This window comes from Merops nubicus, unplaced genomic scaffold, assembly GCF_000691845.1.
Source record: "Merops nubicus isolate BGI_N331 unplaced genomic scaffold, ASM69184v1 scaffold28438, whole genome shotgun sequence".
NCBI classification, from domain to species: domain Eukaryota; kingdom Metazoa; phylum Chordata; class Aves; order Coraciiformes; family Meropidae; genus Merops; species Merops nubicus.
In genome coordinates this window covers 7,595-25,874 of record NW_008628145.1, presented here as the reverse complement: position 1 = coordinate 25,874, position 18,280 = coordinate 7,595, and the positions used below count along the sequence as shown (strand labels likewise).

At 37.8% G+C, this 18,280-nt stretch overlaps 1 protein-coding gene across 1 annotated transcript; it reads left to right on the top strand.

Annotated features, from left to right (window-relative positions):
- The first annotated feature begins 2,747 nt into the window (after positions 1–2,747).
- Positions 2,748–17,912, top strand: SYAP1 (synapse associated protein 1). The gene is made up of 9 exons (XM_008946586.1): positions 2,748–2,796; positions 4,287–4,405; positions 6,615–6,681; positions 9,183–9,256; positions 9,592–9,731; positions 11,641–11,786; positions 14,754–14,812; positions 15,808–15,955; positions 17,473–17,912. Exons 1-9 carry the CDS (start codon positions 2,748–2,750, stop codon positions 17,598–17,600), a joined length of 930 nt encoding a protein of 309 aa, XP_008944834.1. The 3' UTR covers positions 17,601–17,912.
- The last annotated feature ends 368 nt before the right edge of the window (positions 17,913–18,280 follow it).

Sequence of the window (18,280 nt, the reverse complement as noted above, 5' to 3'; positions counted from 1 at the left end):
CACAGCCGGGGCGATCTCGCCGCCTCTTCTCTGCTCCCCGGGCTGCCCTGGGCCGCAGCGGAGAGGTGTGGGGCTGCTCCTCGGCCCCTGGGAGCGGGAGCTTCTGGGGAGCGCTCCTGTGGGACTTGTTTCAGAAGAGAAAAAAACGTAGGCTTAGCAGCAGAACTGCCTTAGCATGGTCAGAGTAGCGTAGAGCAGCAACAGGAGGGAAGGTAGACCAGATTCATGCGTGGTTAGAGGCGGAGTTAGTAGTACATTTGCACTTAAACCAAAGCTTTAGTTGAGCTAAATTATATGGATAAGTTTTAAGATGAGGTAGGTGTGCTTCTTGTCAATTAAACAAACGTAAAAGAAAAATAGCTTTTCATTTAGATAGCAACAACTCCAACGTCCCTTGCACAGTGATGTAAAATGAACACAAATTTATGAGGTGACCTGAAGACTTAAAAAAAAACCAAACAAACAAACCTGAAGCATATCTTTTCAGTTATAAATGGTAATTTAGGTTAGGTTAGCTAGTATGGAAAATGGTCTTGGTGAAAAGTTTTTAGTTATTGTTTCCTACCGTTTTCTGTTTTACCTACATATACCTATGTTTTGCATCTCTTTTAAATCATGCCTGTTAAGTGCTATCTTTGGCATGCATTACTACTCTAGCTCACAAGATGGAGTTTTTCCATACAGCTTCCCCAGTCTCTTCCACAGTTAAACGATGGATAAAGGTGGAAGTTTGGAAGTGAGCTGATTCTCTAATCTCATGTTCATTTTTCTGCATTCCAGAGATTCGTTTTAAGTAGCAGTTACTGGCAGTGAGAAATATTTGATTGAACTGCTAATAATTTTTGTGGTGAAAAGATGTCGCCTCACTGGAAGTCAAAAGAACATTTAAAAAAAACAACTTGGATACTTAAATTATGAACCAAGCACATGGCTGCAAATGTTCCTTTCAGTTATCATCTTTTTCAGAGTTGTTACTAAATGAGCAACGTTTCTTTAAGTATCTGTTGTGTTGTCACTATGAGGGAAGTGATGTGTACATATAGAGTAAGGTGCTTAATGTATTGGTGTGGGGTCTCTGATTTTTTTCATAGGAAAGTGATGGGATTTGATAATTTTACTGAATTAATTTCTAGTGCGCTAAGGCTGTAAATGGCTGTAGGTAAAATTTCTGCTTTATTATAGTAGGTTCTTAGGTAAAATTAATCCAAAGTACATCTCCTTACTCATTGCTAGTGTTCGGGGTGTTTTTACTGGTGCTCTGAAATGCTGGATCAATATCATCTGAAAGGTTGGTCTGAGATGGTTCTTTACTGTGCTTTGCCTTGGGCTGTCTAAGCTGCAACAGTTTATCTGTGTAGTTTGGTCAAATACTTGTCTGGTTGTTGTAAATTGATCCTAATCTGTTAGTCACTCTTGATCAGGAAATAAAAAAGACACTGAATTCTGGGGGAAGAATACGTATTGACCGTTACAGATATAAAAGTCTATGCCATAATTTGCTGTGGAAGTGAGACTTTGTTTAGTGATCCGTGGGTTTATTGTCTGTGACACCAGAGATTACTGATGTGGAAAGGCTTTTTTATAAGGATTTGAATGTCATGCTTAATCACATGACAACTCTGGAAACATCTGCATTACTAATAACCAGTGTAGCTGTGTCAAAAGACTGCCCTAGCCCATAAAGAATTTAGTTATAGAACTGAAGCCTTAAATACATTAATTTTTACTCATTAACACATCATTACAAAATTTAGGAGGCTTTGTGAAGGAGAACTAATAACAGAAATATTTCCAGATGCGTATTTGTAATACAGGCATAAATTTGTAAGAGGGAGGGGAAGCTTCTTGGCCATTTGAAAGTGGAAGCGTTGTTTTACACCAATAATTTTATTTTTCTAAGGCTAAGTACTACCTCTTACTGAGATTTTTTTTTTTAAGTACCTTAGTTCAGAAAAATGTTTGCCCTTAATGGAAGTTAAAAGCATTTTACTCTTCAGACTGGTTCCAGGACTGGCCAAAACCACTCTGCCAACATTACCAAAACACCACTGGACAACAAATGCTTCAGCTCTTTCTGCACCTAAAACAATTGCATATAAGAAACTTTCCAGGGATACATAAAACAACCAATAAAAGCTGATGGGGAAGAAGCTTTAGTAAGGTGCTGCTTCCTTTACTAAGGGCTGGCAAGACCTCTGCATATTTTGGGATTGATTTGGTGATGTCATGAAGAGAGAGTATTTTATATATCACAAAGAACCAGTCAGCTTTCCAAAAGGTGACACGAATATTCTCAAGTAACTCATTCTAACAGAGGCTAGCAACTGTGTGTTAAAATAACTTAAATTTTTTTGCATAGTAAGGTTATTTTTTGCATTTCTAGCCCATAAGGAAAATGGAGTGAGGTCTTGAAGGGGAAGGTGTTTGTTTGAAACTGAAGCACTGGGTTTTTTTAAAACCCCCCGTATAAAAATCAGAGTTGATTTTCTGGAATAACTAAAATATTCTTACAATCCCACGATTTACATTCTTACTAATGCCTTAACTATATCTTCAATAGCTACTGTGCAGTTTAGATCCACCATTACAACTTCTAATCCTAGAATTAGAATAGATTATTTCAGTTAGGAGGGACCTACAATGATAATTTAGTTCAACTGCCTGACCGATTCATTGGTGACCAAAACTTAAAGCACGTTATTAAGGGCATTACCCAAATGCGTTTTAACCCCTGACAGGCTTGGGGCATGGATCACCTCTCTGAGAAGCCTGTTCCAGTGTTTAACCATCCTCTCGGTAAAGAAATGTTTCCTAATGCCCAGTCTAAATCTTCCCAGGTGCAGCTTTGAACTACTCCCAGGTGTCTTGTCACAGGATCCCAGGGAGAAGAGACCAGCACCTCGCACTCCCCTTGCCCTCCTCAGGAAGCTTTAGAGAGCCATGAGGTCATTGCTCTCTCAGCCTCCTTTTCTCCAAACTAAACAAGCCCCAAGTCCTCAGCCGCTCCTCACAAGAGGTTCTTTCCAGCCCTTTTGCCAGCTGTGTTGCCCTGCTCTGAAGAATTTCAGAACCTTCACACCCCCCCTCACGGCTGCCAAGGCACGGGGCTGACTCCTGTTGTCCCTGCTGTCAGCCAGCACCCAGGTCCCTCTCTGCAGGGCTGCTCTCCAGCCGCTCCTCTCCCCAGTTACACTTGGCCCAGTGTCACTCGGCCCCAGGTGCCGCATCCAGCACTTGTTCTTGTTGCATTTCATGCCACTGATGGTTGCTCCATACTCCGATCTAGATAACTCAGCAATGATGATATGATTACCTTTGGCACTTCCCAACATTTTATCAGTGTATATACTGTAACTGTCATAGTCACAATAAAGCTGTTAAAATGTAATAAAGGGCTTATGATGACATATCATCTGAAAAATAAACAATGCCAATGTTGTTTTGAGGTCTTTTATCAATAAACTGATATTTAATCTTTCTGAAGTTTTGTGATATTGACACTGCTGTTTGCAAGTTTGTTCTCCTTAATTAAAACAAACAGTACAATGCAAGTACCCATGGTACATAGTTCTTTCCGTGTTACCTATCTTCACTTCAGCACTGCTAAAAAAAAATAATGCTAGTCTTTGGAAATATTTGTTATTGCTGTTCTGACATTGAACAGATTCAGAAGAATAAGCAAGTAGGACCAGAGTGCTTCTGATGGAGCTAAAAGAGGAAGACAGTGCAAAATAGAAAAAGGAAACACCAAGAGCAAGCTTCTATCTTAAGATTTTTGAAGGAATCTCAAGTGTTATTTGCCTGAAATTTTTCATGCATTTGCTCCCTTATTTCATAAGACTTAATTGTACATTTCGATTTTCTTTAAAAATATATGCTTTTGTTTTAATACTGTTGCTAAAGTTACTTTATTGCTTAATATCTCCAGAATACTTTAATGAAATTAGAAGAGACACATTGATTCAGAAAATTTATTTCAAAGCAGTATTTTGAGGACCATTTGAAATGTTTGACTTAGTATACAAGTTTCACTTGTAGAAGTCCGATTTAAAGAAAGTTGTGATCAAACATATAATTTGATCATCATCAATAAAGAATATGGTCTAGAAAATGACAAACAGGATTTTAGGAGTCCTCTGTAGGCCATAAGCTGGGTTAAATGATTTTTAAGGAAGTTTTCAAGTAGGTGTTCAAATTACTAAAGAGTAAGGAAAATAAATCTAGTAAGAGAAGAGGATGTAAAGAGTTTTTTTTTTTAAATGTCTTTCTCTTCTTGTTTGTGAAAGGTTACCTCTTCAATTTTGCCACTGCTGCTACAAAAAAGATATCTGAATCCGTTGCAGAAACAGCACAGACAATAAAGAAGTCTGTAGAAGAAGGAAAAATCGACAGTATCATTGATAAGGTATTTTATTTCTAGATACTTGATCTGAAAGCTTGCTTACTGTTGTTATAACATGGCAAACTGGCATGTGATAAAGTTTCTTCAAGCCATCTTTAAGAATTGTGTATTTCATGAGCAGATATATCCTGTCACAATAAATGATGCGACTGAAATGTTTATTCAGGGAAGACATGCCAAAAAAATGGTCACCCTGCTTTACTCAGTACTGCACCTGTGTTCTGCTCCCTCAACATGTAGACACACTGGAGAAAGGCCAGAAGAAAAGATTAAAAATGGTGACATAGGAGGAAAGTCTGGAGAAATTACAGGCAGCTGGGGGGATGTCTGGGAGATGTGTGGATTGGATTTTCCACCCCCCCAGTTTATTTAGATGCTAAGAGGAATGCTATAGCTTGCATATTAATGCATCTCTGAAGCAGATTCAGAATTAGTCAGCTTTGTGGCTATTGTATAGTGTGACCCCAGAGCTATAGGGGTGTGGTTTCACAAGACCCAGTCAGCTGATGAAGCAGGTTACCACTGTCCTGTTCCTTCCCCCAGCCCAACCCTGCCACCTAGCTCTTGCCCTCTCTGTACTTGTCTGCCAGCTCCGGTTGCTCCACTTCTGCTACCGAGTGTTCTTCCAGTGCTTTAACTTGCAAACTTGTCAGAAAGGGGGAAAAAAAGGAGAGAGAAAGAGGTGGAAAAAAAAAAAAAAAGACAACAGTAATTGGTCTGTAGTGCTGTGTGTTTGTTTGAGAGGGTAGCTTGAGAGGGGAAGGAGGGAAAAGGGCACTGCCCAAAACCAACCCAGGTGTAGTGGGACTGTGCAGGAGTGTTGGGCACGGGAGACACAGCCAGACCCCTGTTCCTGTCACAGACACCACCCCCTCAGGGGTTGGTATAATTGGTGTTCATGTGTCTTCCAAATTAATCTTCAAATGACACTTGTAAATTTCTGTTATGATCATATTTTGTCTCCAGATCTCATTGATTTTAAGTGACAACTATCTATATATAATTGAGTTATATTTCCTACTATGGTATATTAGAACCTAATGTAATTTTGATCTACATCAAAAAGGAAAAATCAAGTAAGTATGTTATTTGGTAATATAATACACAAATAATAATGCTCATAAGAAAATAGCTAAGTATCTATAGCATATTTCATACCTAAAATACCTTTTTTTTTGTGAATGTCTTAGAATAATATGAATTCCCTGATATTAGTCAAAATATGAATTTTTTACTAAGAAGTTTACATAAGGGGAAAAACAGTATTATAGATTTATCATCATAAAGCTTTTTCTTACACCATATGTTATTTTATTCCATAAACGCCAAATATTGGTATATTTAGAACCAGGAGGAACCACAATGATCTATTTGTAACAGGCACTACAGTAGTTCTCTCACTAGTGTTAACCTTAAACTGAAATGCTGGGTTATTGAAGGAAAAAAAAAAAAAGGAATTTCTCAGGATTTAGCTTGAAGTCTTGCATGCTTTTTGGCAACTTGTTAAGCTGCAGACCTCACTGCATAAAATGTGTATTTTGTGAGTGATTGAAGTATTCATTTCCAGCTTCTTGTTTTTTGCCTCAGCTTTCAACTATTCAACAGTATTTGCATTGTTACTTCTAGATTATGGCATGCTGACTTCTGAAACTACTCTCCATTTTGTAATTCTAAAGTCAATATAGGCTATTTCTGAACATAATTTTTTTTCATTAAAATTTATCAGTGACATAAATGGAGAAATCATTTTATTTCAGCTAAGCAGACATTCTGAAAATCATACTTAATTTTACAGTTCTGATTTATTGCAATGTATCTATTTCTCAGGCAACCCTTGAAATTTATCATAAGGCTAAGGGTATCTTTTAAGTGTTTAATGCTTTAAAAGAATGTTTAAATAAATCTAAATAGTCTACATTGTCTGTATTTGATATGGTAAGTGTATAAGCATAGTATGCTGATGTTCAAATTATCAGCTTGAACTTGATAAAACTATATAATTTTGAAAACATACACAATAGTTTAAACTTTTAAAGGCAAAATCAAATGTTTCAGTAAAGGGGAGAGTATGATTTACACGAAACACCTTTAATTACAGAAAGGGCCACCATGGATATAATAATAATATGATCCTGCAACGTATTTGAAAGCACTTTGAGCATGAAACAATAGGAGTGAATTATTTTTTTTTTGTGGTTCCCTAATTTTTTAGACAATTATTGGAGATTTTCAGAAGGAACAGAAGAAATTTGTCCAAGAGCAGCAAACAAAAAAATCAGGTAATATATGTTTATTTTCATAATTTATAACATTGCACAAGCTAAAACTTGCTTGAAGCTGGATAATTGAGGTATATCTAAACCTAATCTATCAAAACTCTGTTTAATGAAACACATTATGTCAGAACTTTACAAATAATAGGAATAGGAAGATGATATTTTAAAGTGAGATTAGTGTTAACATTATCTACTTGGTTTGGATTTGCTTTTTTAATTAAATAGAGCTTTAGGAAATTAACTCAAATATCACTGTGCTAGTAAATCTGATCTCTTATTGTTGTTTTGAATCTTAAGCCCATATATTTGTTGAAAACAGGCTTGTTGATTACTTTTGAGCTCTAGCAATCATGTCACGTTTGTGTAATGAAATGAAAAACATGGGTTAGGGTTTGCAGTATAGTATTTAATTAGTTTTGCTGTAGGATTTGTTCTGCTTACATTAAAGGCATAACTGCTCTTTTGCTTTCCCATAAATCATTTGCTTTATAATTACCTGTGATCTAAATCCTTTGAGTTACCCACCCATGTACTATTGACATCAGTGGATCTATTTGAGGCTTTAAAATAAGCACTTTTTTTATGTTTCATTTCATTATTGGCTTATCTCTTTTAACATGTTACCTGAATGCAATAATTTGTGACAGTCTGAATAATTAGTAGCTCTATTGTTGTCACAGTTTGGGGTCAGGACAGCCCCCAGACTGATAACACTCTCTGTTAACCTGCTTCCCCCACCCCCAAATCTGTTAACCCCTCTCCTCTCAAAAAAGGGAAGAGAAAGGGAATAAAGGAGAGAGACTTATTGATTAGAACAGAAAAGGAAAACGGTTCTGTATTGGTTTTTTTTTTAGCTTTAAACTACCGCTAATAATAATAGTAATAATGATAATAAAATGGATCATGTACAAATATATACAAAATCAGTATCAAACCAAACTCCCAGACACACACACACTCTGATGGCAAATTTCCCCTGGCTGGGGAGCAGCCCCCGGGGAACAGTCCCAGGCTGGACTCAGCCACAGAGGGCAACTGGGCACAGGAGCTGGATTCTGGAGCTCGGTTCAGGAACACAGAGCTTGGGATCAAACGCAGGATGGATGGAGTCCTCCTCAGATGCTTGCAGCAGAAGCAAGCTAGCAGACAGAAGGGGCAATGGAAGGGGTTGCCCCTTGTGATCCTTCAGCTTTTATACTGAATATGAGGGATATGGGATGAAATACCTCGCTGATGAATTTTAGGGTCACTTATCTGGTCTGCTCCTCCCTGCAGGTGTGGCTTTACTTTCTTCCCCCCTCTGTGTGGTGTACAGGATTTAGCAGTGGCCTTGGTCTGCATACCAGTCCTTGGTGGTAACTCTGGACTTGGAGTGCTATCACTGCTAGAAGCAGAAAATCTGTGAAAATATGCTGCTAACTTCACACAAGTCAGTTAATTAGAAGAGATTTAGCTGAAAAGTTACAATCATTGAACAGAACCAGCTCTGTTCTACCCCGAACCAGGACAATTGTTAATCCTGAAAATTCTCTGGTTTTAAATGGATTGTGATAAAACTTTTCATACTGTCTGTACTTACTATGTTTAGTATGTCTGGTTTCTTCGTGTAAGACTGCTTATGTGATTGCATCGTCTGTATTTCTGTCTTTTTATCTCTGTTAGCAAACTTTGGCATCTGGCAATATATTTCTGCAAGTTTCATAAAAATAGGTAGCTAGATTGGCAAAAGAAGGAGAAACAGATGGCCTAACTGAAAGAAGCATTAGCATCAGATGTGGATCCATGTGGGTGAAAGATCTCGTATAGGCAAATACGCATTCTTAGTTTAAGTGCATAAGAATTACTTGTTAACTCTGTAGGCTGAATTGGCACTGACAGTGAAGAGATTAATAGATTTCTATACATCTGCAATAGCTTATTTTCCTCTGTGTACAGCCTACACAACTATTTTGGAGGTATCTGTGTAAATGTATCAATGAGCTGAACTCAAGTATGCTTATCCAGTGCATAACAGCTTGTAATTTATAGCAAAGTTATAACTTATTTTTCTCCGTTGTTAAAGAATCAGTGTCTTCTGGGTGTTAGAAAATTAACAGTAAATTATTTTGAAAACTTAATTTAGACAGAGTTTACATGTTTAAAATTAATCTAGAAACTTCTATTTGCAAGCAGCTTAACCAGCTTTACAGCGCTACTTCCCTAACTAAACTAAGAGGCACCAAGTTTTGACTGGTGCAAAGAAATGCCCACAGTTTTAGTTTTATGATAACCAAAGTCAGCAACTATTTAATTACTTTTTTTTTTAACCTTTGATAAGCAAAGATCTATTTCTAGTGTTTCTATCTCATCCATTGATTTTAGTTTAGGAAAAGAAACAATTAATTGGATAACTGATACAAGCCTGCTTATTTTTGTGACATTATATATTGCTTTATGTAAGGTATTTTGGTGGGGCTTTGGGGTTTAAGTAATACAGGTGATTATTTTCCTCCTTTCAATGACAGAAGCAGCAGTGCCTCCCTGGGTAGACAGCAACGAAGAAGAGACAATTCAACAACAAATACTGGCCTTATCAGCAGTGAGTATTTAATTTCCACAAAGATTTGAAATTTAAAACTTCCTTTTTTTTTTTTCAAAGTAAGTTTGGCTGGCATTATTCAATTATGTTTTTTCAATCTGCTTCTTTTAATGTGTCTGTCACTACACTGATCATGTGCAAGAGTAAATAGTTCTTTCAGTATCAACTTGAGCCAAAGTAGATCCTCAGTGTAATTTTTTATTTTTATAAATGCTTCACAGCTTTGTGGTATGACAGAATTATGTGGGAAGTAGAATTGCTTTGCTGGTCTTGTGTGTGAAATATGATATCCTTTTTCTGGTACCAGTTAATGACCATAAATTTTTTCTTCAAAGGATAAACGAAATTTTCTGCGGGATCCTCCAGCAGGTGTGCAGTTTAATTTTGACTTTGATCAAATGTACCCTGTTGCATTGGTGATGTTACAAGAAGATGAGCTTCTCAATAGGATGAGGTTTGATCTCGTTCCCAAACAGTAAGTAATTTCTGCAGGTAACTACATACTGTTGCATTTTTAATATGTCTGTAAATATTTGTAAAATACTCCTTTTAATTTTCACATCCTTCAGTTCTTTCTTTATATACTTCCTCTGTATGTACTTCATATCTGGTAATTTCAAATGCATAAAATATTGCATGTGCATTGCAGTTTAGCAGTTGGAGGAAAGAACAGAGGTAGATCTGTTAGAGCTAATAAAAACCTGTTGACTTAAGTATAGGAGGGGCCTTAAATTTTTCCATGCCCAGTGCGCTCAATTAATTGAAGATCTTCCCAAACAAGAGTAAATGCAGCAATAAAAATGTTCCAATCTGGTGGTGTAACTGACACCCCAGAAAGGTTATCAGAGATAGTCAGAAGCCCCCTGGAAAAGTGGTAAAATAATGAATGCATCACAAACTGGGAGCAATGCATGCAAGAAAACCTGGGTTTGAATAGGCAATGGGAAAAGCTCTGTGTTGTGACTGCCTTCTTCTAATGGCCATAACTAAAAGATCCATAAGGTCTTTGTCACAGCAGTTATGGCTTGATCCAGTATGGCTTCTTGATCCCAGCTATATTCCAGTGCTGTTCTTCCTTGTGCATTCCCAGGCTCTGCTCCTAAAGCTTCTTTCACAGGTCAACATTCTTGTTAAGCTGGAGTTCCCAACATTAGTCTCTTTGTCTAAGGATGGAAACAGGAAAGAAAATACCTTTCTGTGAGCTTTTCTGTCTTAAATCTCCTTCTTTTATAAACCTACTCGGCTCCTCATTTTATTTACCCACTTCCCTGCTGTTCTTTGCTGCTGTCTGTCCTAAAGCTCTGCCCATATTCTAGGTCATCATCAGATCTGTCTGTGATGGTCTGTCTTCAGCTTCTGTTCATGCTGTTCTTGCCTATACTACCACACTACTTAATAGTTGTTTTGGGTATTTTTTCCCCTGTTCTTAGTCTCAATAGTTACTGTTTGCCTGAATAGGCAGGAAGGTCACTCTTCTTTCTGTCTGTCCTTCTTCCTTTCTTCCTTTCTGCCTTTCTGCCTTTCTTCCTTTCTGCCTTCCTGCCTGCCTTCCTTCCTTCCTGTCTGCCTGCCTGCCTTCCTTCCTGTCTGCCATCCTTCCTTTCTTCCTGTCTGCCTGCCTGCCTGCCTTCCTGTCTGCCTTCCTTCCTTCCTGCCTGTCTGCCTTCCTGTCTGTCTGCCTTCTTGTCTGTCTGCCTTTCTGTCTTTCCTAACCTACAAACCTTCTTGCTTCTGTTCCCTCTGGGTTGAAGTTGGGTCTTGCTTGCGGGAGGATTACCAGAGGGAAATATTACCTAAGAAATGGGGTAGTCTTCTACTTATCAGAGCTGCTCATTTCTGAGATGACGGCTGTTAGTTACTGGTGGTCCTGTGGACATGCTGAAAGATGTGCAGATAATTAAATAGTTCTGCTTCAATCTAGGAATGGCTTCTGCCTATAGATCAAAGATGTTCCAGTTCTACATGAGGCCTTGGGAAGATATAGGTGAATATAATTTGACAATGATAGAATGTGTGGTTTAGAGAGGAAGTGAAGAGAACAGGGTTATTTGGCTTATTGGATTTGTTTACATAATTTGACAAGAGAGATGGAACAGCACAATATTTCTCCAAATCATGTATTGCTGCATGCTGTTAAGCTTTTTCTAAAGACATAACATTATTATTATTATTACAAGTCTATTTTAACTGTCTTGTAAGAGATCAAGAAATTCCACAATGATGGATTTTTTAAACTGTTAATATCACAAATTTCTTTTTTGAGTTTTTACTTAAATGGCAGCTATATCTACTCCTGTTTGCAGATTTAATTTTATTGTATTGCTGGATGGTAAAAGGAACCATATTTCAAATATAATAATCAAAACGTGTTTTATTCTCTCTAGTGTCAAGGAGGAGGTATTCTGGAGAAATTATTTCTACAGGGTGTCCTTAATTAAACAGTCAGCACAACTCACCGCGCTTGCAGCTCAACAGCAAGCAGCAGGAAAAGAGGAGAACAAAGGCAGGGAAGAGGAGAATCAACTGAAAGGTATGGAAAGGATTTGTTTTAGCACAGCTTGTTAAGCTGGTGTCATGCACACTGACTATACATCAGGTGACATTGAATTTTTATCCTGGATTTCCCATAAAATCAGGGCTTCTCTCACCATACTTGATGTGTTTGCCCAGATGAGGGAAGAGGAGGCTCCTAGTCCTTTTAAGCTGTTTTCTAGTTTCAGCCAACTTTGTCAGAAGAGTGGAAATCTCAAAAGATTGAATTTTCACTTGACTTATAACAGCTCAAGACCACTAGTGGTCTCTGGTGTGCTTTTTTGACTTGGCAGAAAGAAGTAGGAGGTACCTTTAATGATCACTGCTAATGATTCCATCTTTCTAATCCTCCACCAGTTTAATTCCACCTTTCTTATGTTTTTACAGACTTTCTCACAGCTGCTTTGCACAACTTGGTAATTTCTTGCCTAAGTCTGAGCTGAGGCTACTCAGCTGGGCCTTGGCTCCTTCGACACAGGCAGCTGAACCTTGGGGTGATGGAGAGGTTCCAAGGGGAATTACAGAGCCAGGCTTGCATGTTGCATAGAACATACCTTTTTCAAAAAGCACTGTAGGAGTTTCCTGAAGTTTGGGGTGGTTTTTTCTTTCTTTTTTTTTTTTTTTTTTTTTTTTTTTCACTCCAGAATCTACTTCAGACTCACGAGGCACCAGTTCTGACTTCTTTTATCCAGGACAGATGTCTGCTGTCCCAGTGGGCTATGTACAGTCAAGCATTGCAGTGTGTCCCCATGTTGAACAGCATGTTGTCAATCATAAAAACGCTACTTTTTTTTATTTCAGGCTTTGTAAGTGTAATGGTTTGAAAACAAACCAGTGAGAGACTCCAAGTCAGAAATACAATTTAATGAGAAAAAAAAATAAAAGCAATAATACAAAGGAAAACCACAGACAGAGTCAGAATACAACCTGATACTCTGTAGTTAGGGTGGCGGTAGCAGTCCAGATGAAACAGTGGTCTCGTAGAAAAGATCTGGTAGCTCTTGTCCTCTGGAGATCCAGTGGGTAAGGCCCCCCGTGCTGTACTGAACCCCAGTTTATATCCAGGTGGGAGCACTTGGCTCCTCCCCCTGGGTGGAGCATCTCACAATGGGTTGATATCAGTCTATGAGTCATGCAGTGGGTCCTTGATGGTCCATTAAACAGAAATAGCTCCTGGGGGGAGCTCTGTATGAGTCATGGGGCGAGGCATGGATGGGCCCATTAACAGGGAGGACTCCTCCTGCTGGGTGGGAAGGTGTTAACATCTCCCCTGACCTTGAACCTCTTTCCTTATCTGTTATAGCCTGGGCTGTTAGGTCTGTCCTGGGCAGCTGCTACCCATGATTTCCTTAACAGCCCATGAGCACTGACATAGAGAGTATAGAATACAGAGTTTTGGTTCTACCCACATAAGGATAAACTGGTCCCAGCCCCTGTAACCATGACAGTAAGCTTAAAAAAACACAAAAATATGGCCTCACTCAAACATGTTACATGGAGCACAGAGCACATCTAGGTCAAATCTGTGCAAAGTGAACACAGGCCGTGTGCCCTCCAGAGTACGCTGGCCTTTGAGTAGAGTAGCGATTGCCAGCACACATTGGCAGGCTGTCGGGACCACAGTTCCCTCCCTGGGAAGACTGTCAAAGATAGTGTAGATACAGGCCAACACAATTTATGTGTTTACTCAAAACAAAACAACCAACAAACCAACCCAAAAAACACACACACAAAAAAAACCTCTGTTTTTGGCCTGTTGCAGATCTCCTACAATTCAGAAGACCAGTACAGCATATGCAGATAGATCACTGTCCTGCTAACTGTGTGTTGCACAGTGTCAAGGAATGCTTTTACCAGACTAGTAAATCCATGTTTCATTTGAGATGAAAATTGCAGAGATTTAGGAAGCTCTGTACCATCTCTGTTATTTTTGACTTAACCTTTTTGTTTCTTCCCCTCGGGAAGGACGAGGGGGAGAGAGGACGGGGCAGAGCAGTGACAATGCAGTAGATGAGGTTTATAAGCAGTGACAGCTACCAATTAGGGAATTATTTTAATTAGAACTGATCTGCAGGTTTAATTTTTTAAATTAAGAAATTCCCTCTTCAGAAATCGCTGAGTAAGCAGGAAGGGTCTACTTGAGCACACTGCAGTCAGCAGAGCTGCAAGCTCAGAGCTGCTTTGCATGTTTAAACAAACAGAACTGCCAAGCAAGCACTCCCTGGCTACCACAGCCTGCCCTGTATGTTAACTGTTCTTGCAGCCACATAGCTTTTTGTTGTGACTCCTCTTTCCTGCTAGTTGCACGAGGGAGAAAACTGAGGTGTTCCTCTACCTGATTGGAAAAAGATCTGTAAACAGCCATCTTCCTAAGTGCAGAACACACAGTGAGTTTTCTTGGGAAACTGGGAACAGCTTCTAGGGTTTATGTGTTTCAGTGGTTTCCTCTGCCCGTGTGAAAGGAGGTATGGCTGCAGAGTACTCTTCTCATGAGCACTTGGGGCCATGCGTGCAGATGTAGTCTAGTATCCCTGAGTGCTAACTAGTGCCCCTGTCAGAGCAGTGCCAAGCCAGGGGAGTTCCCAACTCCTGTGATTGGCAGTAGCTGGATTCCAGGATCAAGTCTACACCTTTGTAACTTCAAGGACCTCGTGACATGTGGTGCAATCTGTGTTTTATAGAAGACATTCTTTCAGATTCCCAACTGTTCCTATTTATGTTGTTCTTTGGATAATTTTGAGTGGCAGAGAAGTTCCTGTGATTTATATTCTGGAGTCACAATGAGGAAATTATTTGCTAAATTTGCCTTAATTAAAAATGTTTTTCTTTTGTTGTTACAAAATCATCCTTTAACCACCAGGATACCTTAAATACAGTATTTCCTTGTACATTTAATAGCTCTGCAGATTAAATGAGATCTTTATACATTTAATTGTAATCTACCTTTTTTTCCCCCTCTTGATAGAAACAGTACGGCCAAAAACACCGCCTGTTACAATAAAGCCTCAAATAAAATCTCAAGAGGTAAAAATGCTGTTATATTTTTTCTAGTATTTAGTATATGAAACTTAATACATGATTATGCATCCTTTTGAGTAAGTTGTGCTATGAAATCGTAATAATATAATATCTGACAGTCCCAACCTGCTGCTGCTCTGGTGTGATATTAATTTTTAGTGCACATACTTCAAATTAATTTTCAGTAAAAGAAATGGTAGTTTATCTGAAGGATACTTTTTTTAGTGTCCTGCACATTGTAATAAAACACATTTTTATTCTGAAGAGTGACATTTCAAAAATGTTTGGAGTAGAAGGTTTGCATTTTATTTAGACATGAGGAATACCTCCGTAAAAATGTGTGCCATGTTCTGCCCAACTCCACGGCAGTTGTCAGGTTTAAGTATAGGAAATGTAAATGATGTGTTGCAATAGCAGCAGCATTTTGTTGCGACGGCAAGAAGAGTTTTGCTTGATACTGCAAAACCCTTTAGCTTAGACATGTCATGACCCTTGTTCATTTCTGGACTGTAAAATCAGTGCCAGAGAACACTCTTGGCAGAAGCAGAGCTGTGCATTCATTTGCCAGTAATATGCAGTGGACAAAATTAAGGTAGAAGGATGTCCCGAAAACAGTTCTCTCAGTCTGATTTATATGTAGAAAACTGTTACTGAACTGAGGTCAAAATTTAGTATTTAGGTACTGTTCTAAACTACTTAAGAGTTTATTATTGTTTCTAAAGATTGCAAGAACAGAATTAAAGTTGTTAGCAGAACATAAAAAGGAGACTAGGATGAAAAGCAGATCATTTGCAACACAACTATCTGATATTTTTGACTGTACAAAAATACTCTTAGAGAAAAACAGTCCATAAAGAAAAATAGTTGTCAAAATAATACATTTGGTTTGGGTTTTTTTTCTGACTATTTAAAAGGCAGGCAGGCAGATGAGTGGAAGTATGTATTGGCAACATTTTTTTCCCCCTTTTTGGGTAAACTTATACAAAACTGTCTTACTGCAGGATGAGGAAGAGATTTCCACAAGTCCAGGTGTCTCAGAATTTGTGAGTGATGCCTTTGATGCCTGTAATCTGAATCAGGAAGACCTAAGAAAAGAAATGGAACAACTGGTGCTAGACAAAAAGAAAGAAGAGACTTCAGCAGTAGAAGGTAAAGCTGTTATTACCTTCTGTGTCTTAAATACAACAATTCTAAAATAGGCTGATTTGGTTTTTTTAATTGTAATTCAGTTGAGGAAAGTAGACTTGGGACCATTTTTCCAAGTGTTCGAAATGACCCACGATGAATTATTGCAGAAGTTAATTATAATTCTCACCACAGTCGAATCACATCCTGGAGTGTTAGCGCTGATGATTTTAAATCCAAAGAACCTAACAATTTTTAGGTGGCTCTTTTATGAAAGTGACAGTGGAGTATTTTTTGCTGTCTACTTCCTCCTTTCCCTGCCTACTCCTTCATAGTCTTTCTGTGCATTAATTTTTCTTTCTTTAATTGACATCTTTGTAGGTAAAGTACAGTATTTGGAAGTCAGGCTATGTTTTCTTCTTGTGACACCTAAAAAGACACTATTTGCACCACGTGAGAGCTTGCGCATCCCTCTGCTGTAAAAGGTTTACAGTGCATAAGAAACAGTTAAATTTTAACAAATACCCTGGAGAATGATGAGAAGAAATAAAGTGAAGCTTATACTTAAAATGATTTATGCTTTTTACCTTGGTATTAGTTCTGAAAACAAGCTGTGATGATGTGACTGGCCATACACAATCATTTACTATGAAGACACTTGCCTGTGTAGATGCTTATCATAAATACAATTTTCAGAATTTATCTTACGGTGTGTTTTGGATGTTGCTGAATCCTTGTTTTCTGAAATTATTTTTTCAGATACATAGGCAAGCTTGAGAAATTAAGTAATATCAGTTCCTTGCATCTAGCTTTTTGACAGAACTATTTCAGCAAGTCATTAATGTGTAATTTGTTCAGAGAAATAGAGCTGGCTTTAGTGACTTGGACTCTGGAATTACGTACTTTCTATCTAGGCTGAAGTACTAACCAACATGTAACACATCAAACGCCAGTCTCCTCCCCCATACTCTTGCATATGATAGGCAGAGCTAATTAAAACAGAGATTAACAACACAGGAATGCTTTCTGACTCATTTTTTTGCCCTGAAGTATGAAATATGATTACCTTTAACCCTAATTAAATGAGCTTGCCAAGCTACAAATGTCAGTGAGGAGAACACCTGCTTCTTTTTAAAAAAGATTATCTGCAGTATTTTGATGTTAAATTTCTTTTTTTTTATAACAGTATATCCAACAGACTTACAAACTTCTTTTTTTTTTTCCCCCTGGAAATTTAAAAGTACAAAGGGAGATTCAGTTGATAGTAGTCTGAAAGACTGTAGGAAATGAGCTTGCAAAGGGACACTTGAGACAACGAAGCTGCGTATTTGCTTTTTATATCTTTATTATAGTATGCACGTAGGAGTATAGACTAGTATATTAAATATTCAATAAGAAGATAAAGTTACTTTAGTTTTAAAGAATTGTTCCTGAAATTTGGGGATATAAGAGCGATTCAGTGCAAATTCACCTAGTTTTATATAAATAAGCAACATTCTCTATTATCAAGTTAATTCTTACACATCATTTATCTCTAGTAGAAGAAACTGCTGATTGGGAAAAGGAATTACAGCAAGAGCTTCAAGAGTATGAGGTGGTGACGGAATCAGAAAAGCGTGATGACAACTGGGATAAAGAAATAGAAGAAATGCTGCAAGAAGAAAATTAAGCATTTTCTCAAAAACATTATAACCCCAAGCTTTTTCTGAAGATCGACATGGATATCTGCTTTCATATTTTGCTTACAAAAGACCTTCAAAAGACATGAAAGAATCTAAAGTTGTTATAATTCCATATGGGAATACAACCAATATTTCTGTTCTTTATATGAGCAGTTTCTGAACTTCTGCATTCTTCAAAAGAAAAAAAAAAGAGGAGACAGACACTGCAGGTTGTATGTCACAATTAAAAGCGATAGCATTGTTACGTGAAACAACAGTTTAGTTTGAGGCATTTTTAGGTGGTCAAGAAGCTCTGCAAAGAGATTTATAAATGTAGGAATCTAATTTTTTTGGATGGAAAAATGGACATTGTAAGTAACTTAGTCCTTGAAAATTACTCTCATCACATTTGCACTCTGATCCCTGTATAATCTGTAAATGTGTACTATTTTTATGATAGTTGTAGCTAGTAGTTTTCTTCTGTATTTAACTTCCTTAATGTATGTAGCCAAAGAATTTCTAAAAAACCCTATCAAATAACTTCTGATAATTTGTTAAAAATAGCTCTTTCAGACTCCAAGAAGTACTGATTGATTATTGATCAGTTATGATTACCTGTCAAACATTTAAGCATAAGAACAGTTAACTGCTTCAGTTAAACTTGTTTTTGTTAAATCATCACATTGAG